This window comes from Lontra canadensis, unplaced genomic scaffold (genome assembly GCF_010015895.1).
Source record: "Lontra canadensis isolate GAN:19392208 unplaced genomic scaffold, GSC_riverotter_1.0 scaffold47, whole genome shotgun sequence".
NCBI lineage: Eukaryota > Metazoa > Chordata > Mammalia > Carnivora > Mustelidae > Lontra > Lontra canadensis.
Genome location: NW_022631041.1, coordinates 15,122,019 through 15,137,010, shown reverse-complemented (window position 1 = coordinate 15,137,010; position 14,992 = coordinate 15,122,019). Strand labels below are relative to the sequence as shown.

At 39.2% G+C, this 14,992-nt stretch overlaps 1 protein-coding gene across 1 annotated transcript in view; it reads right to left on the bottom strand.

The window, feature by feature from the left end:
* Positions 1-7,355: 7,355 nt before the first annotated feature.
* Positions 7,356-14,992, bottom strand: part of SH3BGRL2 (SH3 domain binding glutamate rich protein like 2) — a 56,679-nt gene continuing 49,042 nt past the window's right edge. The window contains exons 3-4 of the mRNA XM_032873210.1: positions 10,542-10,622; positions 7,356-7,765 (exon numbers count right to left, since the gene is read on the bottom strand). Of these exons, the coding sequence (XP_032729101.1) occupies positions 7,754-7,765; positions 10,542-10,622 (93 nt within the window). The 3' untranslated portion in view covers positions 7,356-7,753. The remainder of the gene's footprint in view (positions 7,766-10,541; positions 10,623-14,992) is intronic.

Below are 14,992 nucleotides of genomic sequence, written 5' to 3'. Positions count from 1 at the left end.
GATGGCCATCTCTGGAGGTAGACACCATTCCCACCCAAATTCCCCTATCACAACCTGTCATTTTGCCTGCATATCTGTCTGATTCCAGCAGTAGGTCTGTCCACCCTTACTGCAGATGTACCGGTTTATGTGCTAGGGTTCTAGAGGACAGAACCCCTCTGGAATTGTCTCAGAGGCAGCCTGGTCTCTAAATGAGTCAATGATAGGGAACAGGTTTCCTGCTGTCATTCGGAAGCCACCCACAAGTCTGACTGTCGTAATCATTTCACCTGCCAGATATGTAACTGCTAAAATTCTGTTTGCCCGGTCACCTCATGACTAGAATGGGAAACTTGTCAGGATTCAGTTTCTCATTTTGATTCTGATGGTGTAATAATAAATACTCACTAGGCATGTAAAATGGTAGAGCAAGGGAAGCTGCAGCTGGAGGCATTCCTTCTGCCTGTCAATCTGGAGAGTAAAAATCACTGCTGTCGTCACTTCTACTACCTGTACTAGTTTGGTAGGATGTGGCTAGGAGCAGATTGTTGAGTGGTTTACCATTAAAGACAGGCAGGTAAATCAGGTAAAGACAGAGAAGGTAAATCCGGTCTAGGATAACAGAGTCAATGCCAAATTACGGGGTTTTTTGCCCCAACTATTGATCTCAGAGTCATCTTTGAATCTGGCTTTGAATCCAGAGCCCAGAATCTGTATTTCAGTCTAGGAATTATTAATATGTGGCATGAAATGGATTGATATGAAGAAAAATACCACCCCATTGGGATAATATCAGTAAGCTACATCAAATGAACATGAGAAATGTTCATCTATAATTTATCTCAGACAGATTCTGTGGGGTTATTCGATCCATTCTGAAAAGATAAATCCTACATACGTATGGCAGTTCATGAGAATGACAAATAATGAGCCCCAAAGCAACATACAAAACAGCTATGTGAAACACAGTTGGCATCTGTTGGCATACGAGGACTATAATACAATCACTCTCATTTCAGGGAAGGGTCCCAAACAAAATAAGTGAACAACAACAACAACAAAATCAAACAACAACAACAACAAAACCCAGGGCACCTGGGTGGCTCAGTCAGTTACACATCTGCCTTCGGCTCAGGTCATGATCCCAGGGTCCTGGGATTCAGTCCCGACTGGGCTCCTTGCTCAGTGGGGAGCCTGCTTCTCCTTCTGCCTGCTGCTGCTCTCTCTGACAAGTAAATAAAAATTTAAGAAACAAAACAAAACCCATTCTCCTACTTAACAACTACTGTCGCCGTCCATTTTTTTAATGACAAAATATAGGTTTGCCCCCAAAACCGTTTCACTGAGAGTAGCAACAAGAAAATGGCTTAAAACCCTGAGCAAAAAAGGGAAGATATTTTCCCTTAATACTCACATTCTGTTTTAATCTTTGGCAATGAGACCAGAGAGAAATATGTAAAAAGTAGATTATCCATATATTCCTATGAGCTCAAATGAGTTTTACAGATACAGATACAACATTTTAGGAAATCTAGGATAAAATCCTATTGATATTTATCACTGTTTTGCAGATTATAGATGCATCTGTATGGTTCATTAAATTCCCTCTTTAAAAAGAGGGGGCGACTGGGTGGCTCAGTGGGTTAAAGCCTCTGCCTTCAGTTCAGGTCATGATCCCAGGGTCCTAGGATGGAGTCCCACATCGGGCTCTCTGCTCAGCAGGGAGCCTGCTTCCCTTTCTCTCTCTCTGCTTGCCTCTCTGCCTACTTGTGATCTCTGTCTGTCAAATAAATAAATAAAATCTTAAAAAAGAAAAAAAAAAAACACATACACACACACCACCATGACGGTTCACAGATGTGGACCAATTAGAGAGGAGACACCACTTTGTAAAGGCAATAAAGGAACAAGAGGTTAGATACACAGAGAGATGCCCCATATTACCACACACACACACAGATTACTCTTTATCCCAGGAAAAAAAAGAACCTCCCTCTTCACTACAAAAGTTCTTCAAGCTAGGACAAAAAAGCAAAATGAGAAAAACATCTTTCTTGGCAGTATTAGAAAATTATATTCCAAAAGATGTTCACACTTTCATTTTACAAATGAAAGCAGCAGCATTATGCCAAAAACCCCAAAAACCCTTTAAAGGTTTTGTAAATTCTATTGTAAATTCAGGCAGAGGTTGGTACAGAATAGTACCATCCAAGAGGACTATAACACAAGCTATACATGTAATTTAACATTTCATAGTGGCTACCTTTAAAAAAGTGAAATTCATTTTAATATTTAATTTAACCCAATATGCCCCAAATATGATCATTTAAAAATGCAGTCAATATAAGAATTATCAGTAAGTTATTTTACATTCTTTCCTTCATACTACATCTTCTAGCATGCCAGGATCCTATTAAAAATCTATTAAAAATGCTGTCCCTGGGCAGCAAGAGCCTCAGAAGATAAGGCTGCAGGGTAGTTTCTCATTCTTATACCCACCAGTCAGTTCACACACATGAAAACATGCTATGAGCACAACACACTGGGTTATATTCATAGGCTACAGATCTCATTCAGCTTAAGGATTATTTAACTATGAGTATAGGCTCAAAACAATCTATGACTTAAAGTAACTTTTTTGATGTCCTTTTAAGTATATTATCATTTTGGCCTAGCGTAATCTTACATTTTGGTAAACTAAGGAAATGTTCATATATAAATATGCAGTCTATATAAAGATTTCCTTTCAATAAAATTTTGTAGCAGAGAACCAAATGATATTAATTTCCTGCCAAATAACTAGAATTGATGAGCCTTACGATAAGCTTCAAAGAAAGAACCCTGCTAGAGCACAGAGGGGCTTCTCTGGGCGACTATGTGGACAAGCTGAAAATTAGCACACAATAAAAACACACAATATATGCACTTAACTTTATTTTCTCCAAATAGAAGAAAGCTTCACATGCTTTTCATACTTCTGGTAATTGCTTCAGAAGATTTTTCTACTCTAAATATAATTTCTCTTTAAATAGTTAAATAAGCATTAACTGATAAAAGGTAAGTTATAAAGAACTTTTACAAATTGATAATTAAAAAACAGAACACGGTAGGAAAAAAGGTAGGAGACACAAAGAAGAATTTCCAAATTCCTACTTAGGAATTACCATAATAAAACACATTCAACCTATTAGTAATCAAATATGTGCAAAATGAAACCGCAATGAGATACCATGTTATATTTTTCGGCTTGGCAAAAACTCCATTTCATTTCCGATGATCCCGAATGTGGGCAGGATCTAGAGTACTGAAAATTCTAGGATACCAGTGAAAGTGTGAGCTGGTAGCATGACTTTGGAGAACAATTTGGAGAACATATCTATTGATAATGTGCTTTACTGTACCACACAGCAATTCTATTCAAGGTATACATTCAGTCTTGGCTATGTGCACTGAAAGTCATATAAAAGAATGTTCATAGCAACACTGCCTTTTTCTATTTCAAAGAAAGATGCAGTTCAATATCCCGCAACAGAAGAAGGGAAAAACTGTGATACAGTCATACAATGAAGTAGTACCTAGCAGTGAAAAGAAACCAGGATACTTGTTCCAAAATGATAACGCCCAATTGCAAAGAACGTAAAGTGACAGAAGAATACAGTTTAATGCCATTTATTATTACTTAAAGGTACAGAGGATAAAGGAGGTAAAACGGTAAAGGGGAGAAAGGCTATGATCTGCAGACTTCAGGAGAGGGGCTCCCACTCTCAAACAGGGATGGGATAGGGTCCGAAAAGAGCACACAGCGCCTCAAAGGCAAGGCACTGAGCTGGTGGCAGGCACACAGGCGCTTGTTCTCTTTATATTTGAGTGTGTGTGTATGTACGTGTATATATTCCATTGCAAGAAATAATCTTAAAACCTGGAAGGGCTGTAACAAGCAAAGGAGATTACACATAACATTTCACGACGAACAGAGTGCCAGGAGCTGACCTCGACCCTATTGTTCATCACTCGGCAGTAATGGCCACCCTTGACTGTGTTCTCCTTCACGGTGGAGACTCCTGCCCTGCTCAGACAGTACCCACTCCAGTCCAGGGGCTCAACACATGCTGACTGAAAGGATGACCCGCACTTCTAGAAGAACTGGGAACACTGAAAATCTGGGGTATAAGTGGGCAGTAATGACCTGGCTTATTTGGCTTCACGATTTGGCATATTTCCGTCAAGCTTAGTCTGTTCTCTTTTCTCTCCTCCTTCACCCTCCTTCTGTCTCAGTGCTTAAGGTCTGAGATAATTCAGTGATGAGATCAGCCTCAGACTCTGCCTTCAGAAATGTTTTCTCCCGCTTTCGAAGAGGGCTGCCTCAAGGGAGGCCTGGCTATTTAAGGGTGGCGGCTACACTGTACTTGGTTTTTTGCACCCAGTTAAGGGAACAAATCCACCAGCCTGTGGCTTCAGTGTATGCAGGAAAGCACTATCATCTACTGGAACCAACCAAGGGAACAAGAGATCTAATGCGTCCTTGGTCCTGGTCACTGAGAGGATTCTGTGATCACTTCCCATAACACATACACACAGAACCACGTCATGTTGGTCTCCTCCAATGGTCAAATGCTCTGTCCGCATTTTTACAAGCAATCTGCAGCATTCAGGTATGAGATTCAGGAACAGGAGTAGAAGTATAACATCCCAACTGAACAGGAAGGTTTCAAGCAAACACAGAACTGACATTAGAAAAGGTATATATAAGAAATGGTAGGGGACAAACACTCCATTTTCAGAATATGTGTTTTCTGGAATTTATTTCTCTTTAATGCTGAATATAAAATCTGAGGTTTTACCAGGGCCCTTAAAGACAAACGCATACACACTGAAATCTAAAAATAATAATTATGCAGATCAAAGAGGGCCCTGACACTTAAGAAACGCTGTTAAATGAAAAGTATTTCTAGAAAAAGCAAAACCCTATATAGCAAAATCAAATTAAAAAAACAAAGCAAAATAGAAAGAGGCTTTGGTACCTTTCAATAACAGAAGACAAAAACAAGTTTAGTTCATTTTTAAATTCATGGAATACAAAACAGCTAGGTATTTAAAGGAATCTATAAAACGGAAACAAATCTAAAATATATCAGGATCTGATAGAGAAAAAAAATTTTTCCTTTTCTTCTCTTTGATTTTAACAGAACACCGGAATTTGGAAAAAATCAGTATTTCCCCAACTAAATTTTCTTTTGGTCTGCATATACCTAGCAGGATGGCACTCTGTATTTTATCTAATTTTAAACTGGCATAATTTTATTTTTAGCAGCACATTTCCTTTGTCCCAATGAGCCTACTCCAGGAAATAAAAGTTCTGAAATGCCTTTGATATTACATCTACGTCTGCAACTCCCACCTAGTTCTTTCCTAGGTTTTTAAGTGTGTGAATATTCAAATCTAAAGGCAGCTAGTTAAAGAAGGAAACAGGAAATCATTACATGTTTGGAATTTAGCTGGTAAAACAGTACAAGGAAAGAGACAAGCTTCTCTGAACACAACGTGGTCCCAGAGGGCAGTGCCCGGCGGAGCCTGGGTATTGCAGCAAAGGCCACACAGGGTGCTTCCACCTCCCTCGTAACAAGTACAGCACCAGCCAGGGCTGGGCTCTCTTATTTCTATGCTGATTTAAAAATAATAATAATTATTATTAAAATAATGAGGTGATGAGAAGACGATGTGCGACCGGTAACAATTTAGCAATGCCATCCAACTAGTCTGTTTAGGAGACCCATTCGGGTCCTGCCATAACCACAGTAAAGCAAAAGTTTTAAGATGAATAGATCTGAGGAGCTGTCTTTGTCTAGCAAGTCTCTTGTTGATCCCACAACCCCAGAATCTAACTTGCAAGGCCTGGATCTTACCAAGTTGGTTCTTTGCGCTCATTGGCAAGAGCAGACTAAATGAAGTTAGACCACTGTGGCATTAAGCTTTTTAAAACTGTTGTATCTGCAAACGAAATTCTAAGCCTTGTCAGAAGACGCACTGACTCAAACACAATATCCAGTTCAAAATAAAAGATTCCTGGATAGTCCCTGGGATTTATCAGATGGAATGTGACGTGGATCTTCTTTAATGCCACCTAAGCAGTAATACCCATGATTTCACAACAGCTTTCCTTGGAGAGAAAATTGTGGATCGTGTATTTGTTCCAGTCAAGCCGAAATCTACGGCCATGCTCTTCTTAGGGTCGTAAACATAGTCCTGGGCTGCAGATCTCAGGCTGGGGTTTCTACGTCAGCATTCAGGTCCTTTAGAGTGGTCCACATTTAGTTAGTTGGAGGGTGAGAGAACACAGGTGACAGGGCTTTCGTTCTTATGTACTTTGAATTTCTTACATCCTGCTCAGAATCTGAATGACAGGTCCAGCATCACGATGCTGAGGAAAGCAGAATATTTTAGGCAACCCTCTAAGAATTTATCTTATTCGAGGCTGTTTATGTCTGGCAACCAAAAACTCTAAAGACCATAAGCAGGGACAAGGATGGAGAAAAGGAACCTTTGCCTGAAGGAAGTAGACATGTTCAGCATCCATTCCGAAGGGAGTAGAGAGATTCTACATGCCCACTAAAATTCAGAGCTATTCTGACAGCCCCTTTCTCTGAAAGCTCACTGGTATCCATACACGGAATGAGAACATGTATCTACATTACCCTGAAAAATCTGGGACTGTACACTGGCCAGAAACAGTAGCAAGCAGTTAAAGGTCTGGTGAAAAGCAACTGAGGAAAAAAAATGAAATTGTACACCAATATTAGTATCTTTTAGTATGCCTCATTAAGGGCTCACAAAATATATCTAGCCAAGATCTTCCTTTCTCAAAAAAAATATAATCCATTCACAAAATAGAATAAGCAGCTGTTAGTTAGGGAAGCTGCATTTAAAAATATGTTACTTGTGCATAAAGAAGTTGCTAGAGCTGAAAATCCCTTCAGATAGGAGTCAGATCATTTCCCTATAAATTTACTATCTAATTAGGACACCTCCTAAAATATATCTTTTCTAAGCTGTCTTTTACATTTAAATAAAACTTTTCCCTTGCAGGAGATGAAGAAGCCTATATTTTCCAAAATACCAACTATTTTTATCCCTGTAACTTGGTCCTGATCACACATTGTTGTGACAGTGATTTCTGGAAACATCTGTAGGAGTTTGGAGGATTTATGGAAATAAGAGTGTCCGTTACCAAAGGAGGCTAGAACATCTTGATCTATAGGTGCTATTACGAAGCCCAGGACTAGTGACAGTTGTGACTTTTGCAGCAAAAATCTGCAGCCTTTTGTTAGCCAGCATTGCTTTGTTCCTCTCTGATCAAAAGATTCTACTACATATCAAGGATATGATCCAGGCTGCTTAAAGAGAGGCAGGTCTGAGCAATACTGGCATCAACTACAACCTAGGGCAGATCCAACATCTTCTCTCCAATGGTGCCACCCACTTTATCTTTCAGTCATTAAGGAAGCACACCTGTAACAGGTTTGAGTACCTCCAGGTGAATGAGGCAACTGCAGGCAATTTTGAAAATAAGGGAAAAACCACCACAGTCCTGATATGGATCTAAGCAATCATGCAACCCCATTATACCCATGTCTTCTAAAAACACCTTTTCCATGGCAAGCAAAGTTACTGATGATGCACGTGGCTTTAGTCACAGTGATGCATTAGGTAAGCAGGTGTGTGCTGAGGACCAGGGGGCGCTCCAAAATGCATCTCCGTTATCTTCCACTCGTCTTCTCTAAGGTTCTGCCTATTTATTTAAAAAAAGAAAAAAAGGTCACTTGTTGCATTGGGTTGATAAGAAAATTCACCCCGGCAATGATTTTTAATGATGTCAGGAATGGAGATGTTGGAAATCATAAGAAATCACCCCCATGTGATTGATGAAAGCAAATCCTAGGTTTCGGGATCAGCATAGATTGCAATCGTACCCACCTGACCTGCCAAGTATGAAAGGAGAAAGGAAGCCACCTGTTTCCAATGACTGCACTGACTGACCATGATTTACTAGCTATTATGTATTTTGAATATCACCTCTGAATGGCAGAGATCCCAAAGCAGAAACTTCTACTCCAGGCTCTGCTTTAGGTCTAATTAAACAACAAACCTGATGGTTTTCCACCTGAAAATTATTGGCGAAAAGGCCTCCCTTTTCTCTTAGGTAGGTACCCAGGATGGGTTGGCTTCTACTGGCTCCAACTAGCCAAAGAGGAAGTGGGCTCCCCTAGGGTTTCTGTCCTTTCAATTTTTTGAAAGAAGAGAAGTGAGAAACCTGTATTTTAAATATGAGCAACACATTTAAATTCTTTTCAAAGTTCTGTGTAGGACAGATGCATCCAGACCCAGTGTGTCCTACAGGCCACCATTTTGTGACCTCTCACCTTTCTCTGCCCTGTCCATTTCTTAGAACTGCCCAGAGTCTACCTTATACCTGGGCCTGTTGGGCTTGTGAACATTTTCTTCCTACCATCTCTCTATTCTCTCCTCACTGTGTAAGAGCAATTACAGATGCTAGTGGTGTTTTTTATATGTTCCTCGGCATATATGTATATAGTACATAGATAGACCTACTGTTTATGTACATATACTGCAGAGAGGGAGGGAAAGGAAAGGAGAAAAGGGGGCATCCATCTTTTAGTACATTATACCCATGAATGCTCTGTCTAGGCCTTTGAGTGCAGATTGTGGATTGAGTGTGTTTTACTACCACAGTAAAAAAAATATGTGAGTAGGAAGGCGGTAAAAGCTGAATTGCTCTTAAACATATTTTCACCTCTCTCCTATGCCAAGTGTGAGTTGCCATTAGCCCTTAAGGCCCTGAATGATTCACGAGAGAAGACTGCACAAACACTGCACTATGGACTTGCAGGTTGGTTCCATGTGCTCCTGCTCATATGACCCACTGAGGGGCTGGAATGTGGTGGGCTGAATGGGTGGGGTTGCCCAGGGCCTTTAATGCCTTTGGAATGGTCGACTGAAATCAAGCAGTTGTCAATGGCATCGGAAGACCAACTTTAATACTGTGACCACAGGTCATGTGAAAATGCATACTTATAGATTATAGACTTCCTGGGAAATTTATGAAAATAAATATTTTTAAAGAGTAAAAAAGTCAGTCTTCAGAGTCTCTAAGGAATCTGCCTCTTCAGGGAAAAATGAGAACAAAGATGGCAGGCACATGGTATTTTTTTTTAAGGTTTTTTTTTTTGCAGAGATAATGATGTCCACTAGATTTATATATCCTTTAGATTACTCCCACCCGTGTTTTTTCCAGGTCTTTGAAGATAAATCTGGATTGTTTAATATTTTTGGATGAAATATGTTGTAAAAACACTACAATTTTCCTAACAAGTATTCCAATGTTCCATCTTTATAAAAATAGTTTTAAGAACCTTTAAATATTATATGTGTGGGTTTTGCCACTGTTTAAAACATATGCATGGAAACCACCCACAACCATCTGTGGACTTAGTAATGTAAAAACAAAGCAAGATTTCACATCGGCTATGAACTGCAGGTGTTGGTATAAAATTTATATTATTGATAATTTCTGCTTTCCTCCCATAGGTGTTCCAGAAATGGTACAGATCCTGGGTAGCCTCAAGAGACCTATTGCTTACAGACATCAAAGTACCCAGTACTGCGCTTTCATTTCAATTTAGTGTTAAAAATAGATACTTTAGAATTCAGTCTCAATTTGAAAAAGAATCAAAACCTCAACTGGTTTGTATAAAAAGACTACAAGGAAATATACCCAAAAAAGTTAACATGCTTATCTCTGGGTGGTGGGATAATAGGTGATTTTTATTTTCTACTCTATACTTTTGTATTTTCTTAAATGAACCTTTCCTAAATGAGGCTACTTTCATAATCAGAAGAAAATGGTATTTTTTAAAGGGGGAAATAAAATATTACCTTATTTAATAAAGAAACCCTATTTTTTATTTTGGAAGTGAATCTATACATTTCACAAACTTGTAATAATATATCTAACTTCTGGTCTTACTACTAGAAAAGCTTGAGCCTTTTATGTTCCTTCAAAGACATATGATGTAATAAAGTAGCTTCAAAAAGCTTTCTGATTTAGTTTAGGAATTTTAGTGTTTTTTTCAAAGTTGATCATTTATTATTACAGACCATCTCCCTTCCAAAGTACAGGAGTTAAATGTGCAAAAAATGTTAAAATATGGCTTTGATTCTGCTATTTCAAAAAAATGTAAAATAATGTAAACTTGCACTTTAAAATAGAAAGCACTTACTACCTAAATTCTTCTTGGAAGAAGAGGATATAGATTATAAATAAATGATAGATAAAATTAAACTCTAATATACAACAATTGAAAATTGGGAGGGAAAAAAGCTGGACTTCTTTGTGTTTTTACACCAGGTAGTCCCTGACCGTGCACTTGAGCAAGCAAAATTTAAAAATTTAGGAGACTACACACGCATTCCTTTAACACCTTCAATCTCAACCGCTAGACACAATTCAAAAAAGATAATTTTAAATCAAGAAAAGATTTCCCTACCTTTGATGCCAACCGTGGTTTCAGGCCTAAAAATGAATAGACCGTGTTGCTTTCCTTTGCTTCAAAAAAACTGTCATAATCCTAGAAAAAAGAGGAAGAGAAAAGAAAAAAAAAAAGCAAACAATATCAGTATTTGGTGCTTCTAAAAAATTCTTTATGGAAACGAAAAAATGCACCACTGCTTCATGCAGGCCAGGGAAGGCCTACATAAATCTACTGGATTGGCTCTGCTTGAGCATAAAAATTTCTCTGAGTATGACGATGGGTGTACCATGTTTTTAACACAAGGCCTGTGACAGGATTAAAATGTAAAACACTGACAAGACAAGTGAAATCAGAACACGTTCCCTCTCCCTCTTGTGCCAAACTAACATTTATTTGTGTGAAACCACTCTGATAAAAGATTTTACTTCGGGTGCTTCAATATGAAAGGCTGACTCCCAATTCCATTCTTAAATTTTGTTATCTAGGGCTTTAAAAAAAAAAAATCACCGGGTAAACAGAAAGCCATAAAGGTCTCCATGTGTCAGTGCAAGTGCTTCTACTCTGCTTTTGAAGTTTTCCACATTCTTTCAGACTGTGTCTTCAGAGAGAATAAAAAGATCAAATAAAACCTAGAGGAAACTATATCCTCTGTAACATTTATCTTTGCCTCAAACACAGAATCATTTTTCTCTTCCTACTTTCGCAAGAGAAACTAAGAAGGAATTCTGGTCAATGTGTTCATCAATTGTTTCTTTTCAAATGTTTGCACAGATGTAACTATATGGTTTCTAAGTCCAGGTAAAGCAGTCTCAAAATTCAGTAGAAGTTCCTTGGATAACTTTTTCCGAAGGTTCAATGTAAGCAGAGAGTGATCAGAATCAGTGGAGCCATTTGCTCTGTGCTGGGGACTTTAAAATCAGTACTTCATTTAATCCCCACCACAGACCACCAGGTTGGAGACTGGCTCAGAGTCAAGAAATATTCTGCCCAAGTTTGACAGGCAATCCGTGAAAGAGCTGAGATTTGGGGCCAATTCTCACTGACGTTAAAATCAATGCTTTTTGGACTCTGATGCTTCCTGGCCAAAAAGAAACCAGGTATGGGGCACCCTGTATTTCAGTCACTGAGTTCTAATGAATTCGCTGCTGAGCCGAGCCAATGGCATCACAAGTATTTCTGAAACCTGTCTAGGAATCTGAATGAGAGTCCATCACTTGGAGAATGGAGATTTGCTTCCTGCAAAGGATGCCTCAATGATGACAAAAATCTTTGAATTATTTCACTCTGTATAGAGACTCCCTTGTTCAAATGCTTTAGCAAGTTGAGTGTCATGTGGTTTTGAAGGCAGCTTGATTTGAATTCACGATCCTCTCAGCCTCAGGCCCTCCACTCGCTCTTCCTTCCGTAGATCTTCAGGTGGTAGCTCCCCCTGCAAGTTAGGAACAGGCCTAGTACAGTGCACCGCCGAAGAGAGCCTTCCTTGACAAGGAGCAATATATCTAAAAAGCGAGGCTCAGCAAAAAAACCTACGTCAAAAGTGGCATTTTAAGGGGCACCTGGGTGGCTCAGTGGGTTAAGCCTCTGCCTTCGGCTCAGGTCGTGATCCCAGGGTCCTGGGATCGAGCCCGATGTGCCCTCTCCTCGGCATGGAGCCTGCTTTCCCCTCTCTGCCTGCCTCTCTGCCTACTTGTGATCTCTCTGTCAAATACATACATACATGCATACATAAATAAATAAATAAGTGGCATTTTAAGCTGAAACAGGAAGGAGGAGAAGAGCTGACCAAGTGAAGGGTTGGGACCCGGAACAGCACTGGTGAAGAGTGAAGCTGGCAAGTCTGACAGGGAGGAGCATATGCCAGACTGTGTAACACCAAGAAAAAGATTTTCAATTTTATCTTAAGTACAAAAGGAAATCATGTATGGGTTCTGGGCAAGGAGCAGAATGATTTAGTTTCCTTTAAGAAAGTAGCTAAGTTAGGGGCCCCTGGGTGGCTCAGTCCGCTAAGCACCTGACTCTTTTTTTTTTTTTTTTTTAAGATTTTATTTACTTATTCGACAGACAGAGATCACAAGTAGGCAGAGAGGTAGACAGAGAGAGAGGGAGGAAGCAGGCTCCCTGCCGAGCAGAGAGCCCGATGCGGGGCTCGATCCCAGGACCCTGAGACCATGACCTGAGCCGAAGGCAGAGGCTTTAACCACTGAGCCACCCAGGCGCCCTAGCACCTGACTCTTGATGTTGGCTCAGGTCATGATCTCAGGGTACTGGGATCAGCCCCACACTGCCCTGTACCCAGTGGCGAGTCTGCTGGAAACTCTCTCTCTTGCCCTCTGTGCCTCTCCCCGCTCACGTGCATACTCTAAATAAATGGAGATGAAATCTTTAAGTCCACTGTGTGGAGAATGGCTCAGAGAAAGGCTGACAAGAAGGAAAGCAGGGAGAAAAGTCAAGGGAGTACTGTGGTAATCAGGTAAGAAGGCGGCAGCCTGAACCCAACCAACGATAATGGAGAGAGAGAAGAGTGGACAGACTGGAGATAGATTTTGGAGGGAGAACTGACCATACTCACCTGTAGAACTGCGGGGGAGGGGGTTAGAGAGAATTAAGACTTAAAGCAGCTCTGACCTTTGTGATTTGACAGAAAAGACCAGAGAAAAAGCAGATGTGAGAATAAGGCTGAAGTGGTTTCAAAATGTGCAGTTTGAGCAACTGTATGGGACATCCAAGTGAAGAAGATATCAGCTAGGCAGCTGGAGGTTTCTAGTGACTCTAGGATATTACAGATTTCGTAGTTCATGGAAAATTTAATTATTTTTATAAGGAAAACTATGTCACAAATAATACGGGTCTAACAGAACTTAGGCAAAGTCCCATGAACTGAAAATATTGTTACAAATATTCTTTGTGACAAAGGTATTTCCAAATAGCTGAATACCATTTTACCGATCTGGGTTCAAATCCTGTTCAATGCAAACTTTCTCTGGCTTTAACATCACTATGGCTAGGGGGTTTCTTACCTGAATATTGAATTGGATCCTCCCAATAGCTTAGAAATTGTCACTTTAGGTAATTAACTCCTTTCAAAGCGACAAATATAAGATTTGGTAATTAACTTTAAAAGCAGAATAATTTAAGGGCAGTAATTCTTAAAAGCGCGTGTTAGAATAGTACCTGATACACACCAGGTTACCAATATTTGTCAAGTGGATGAATGAGTTGTGTTTGCTAATTAATGATGACTGATGGGTCATGTTTTAGGTAATCTTATGCTAGTAACATAATTGGAGTGAATCCTACCCTACTATGGGTTCTTAAAAATTATGTAAAAAATTTATTTTCTGATATTTAAAAGTCTGATGAATCTCAAAATGTAAAAGGTTTTCAGCTTTTTTTTTTTTTGTCATATTTAGGCAGATAGGTGGTTGATAATTTAAAATCTAGGATTTCTTACTAGTTAATACCTCCTTTTAGAGATAATAAATTAAACAGTATGACTGAACTAATTTAAGAGTAAAATAGTATTAGAAAATTTTAAATCACCTCCTATTAAGATGTAAGTTCTTATGGCCTTAGGCATTACCCAATAAAAGAGAAAGTTCTGCTTTCTTATCAGATTCATCTCATTTATCAGGCTTCTATTTTTAAAGATGTATTAAGGTTTGTACTGCAAAAGTTAAAAGCACTGTATTTTAAAAACTCACTATAAAGTCTCAAAGTAGACTTACTGAATTCCATATAGTCAAAGACACTTTCTGAAATGTCTATAAATACACATCTACAAGTTACATATTTCAGCAAAACCAACCTTCTGGAACTGTACAATATAATGATCAGTTAATATTACCTTTGGAGAAGGGTACAAATATACAAAGCATATTCAAGATAAAATTGCCCAGTTTCAGAAGCTAGTACGTTTTCATTACACGTAAGACAAAAGAAGAAAACTCACTTTGTTTCTAATGCAAGAAAAGAGAAATTTCTGGACTATACAGGTATCAACATAACTGAGCACTATTACTAATGGAACATCTATCTAAATGCTGCAATTTTAAGAAAAATAAAGAAGGCTAAACAGCTGTTAAGAAGCGGGGGAGGGGGGGAGGAAGCTTCTGTCACCTAAACTTCTGTTTGCATTCAAGTGAAAACCAATGTCAGAAAATTTATAAGCTCATGATAAAATCTACAATAGGTATTGTGCGCAACAGCCTCCTTCTTCCACAGAGCTCACTTAAGTACATTACCTGTACACCACGATTAGACTATTAAGAACTAGACAAGTATTTGAGACAAAGACCTTAAAGTTCTTTGCCCTTTTAGTGTTCCCTAGGAGAACAGTGAGGAAAACCCACAGCAGCCACACTGCTAGGCTGCATCGCTTCCCACGCTAGCTCAATGACAATTAAGTGACAGACCCATATTATTTCCACATGCCAAGGGCATATCCAAACAGGAGGCTGTGCGGAATA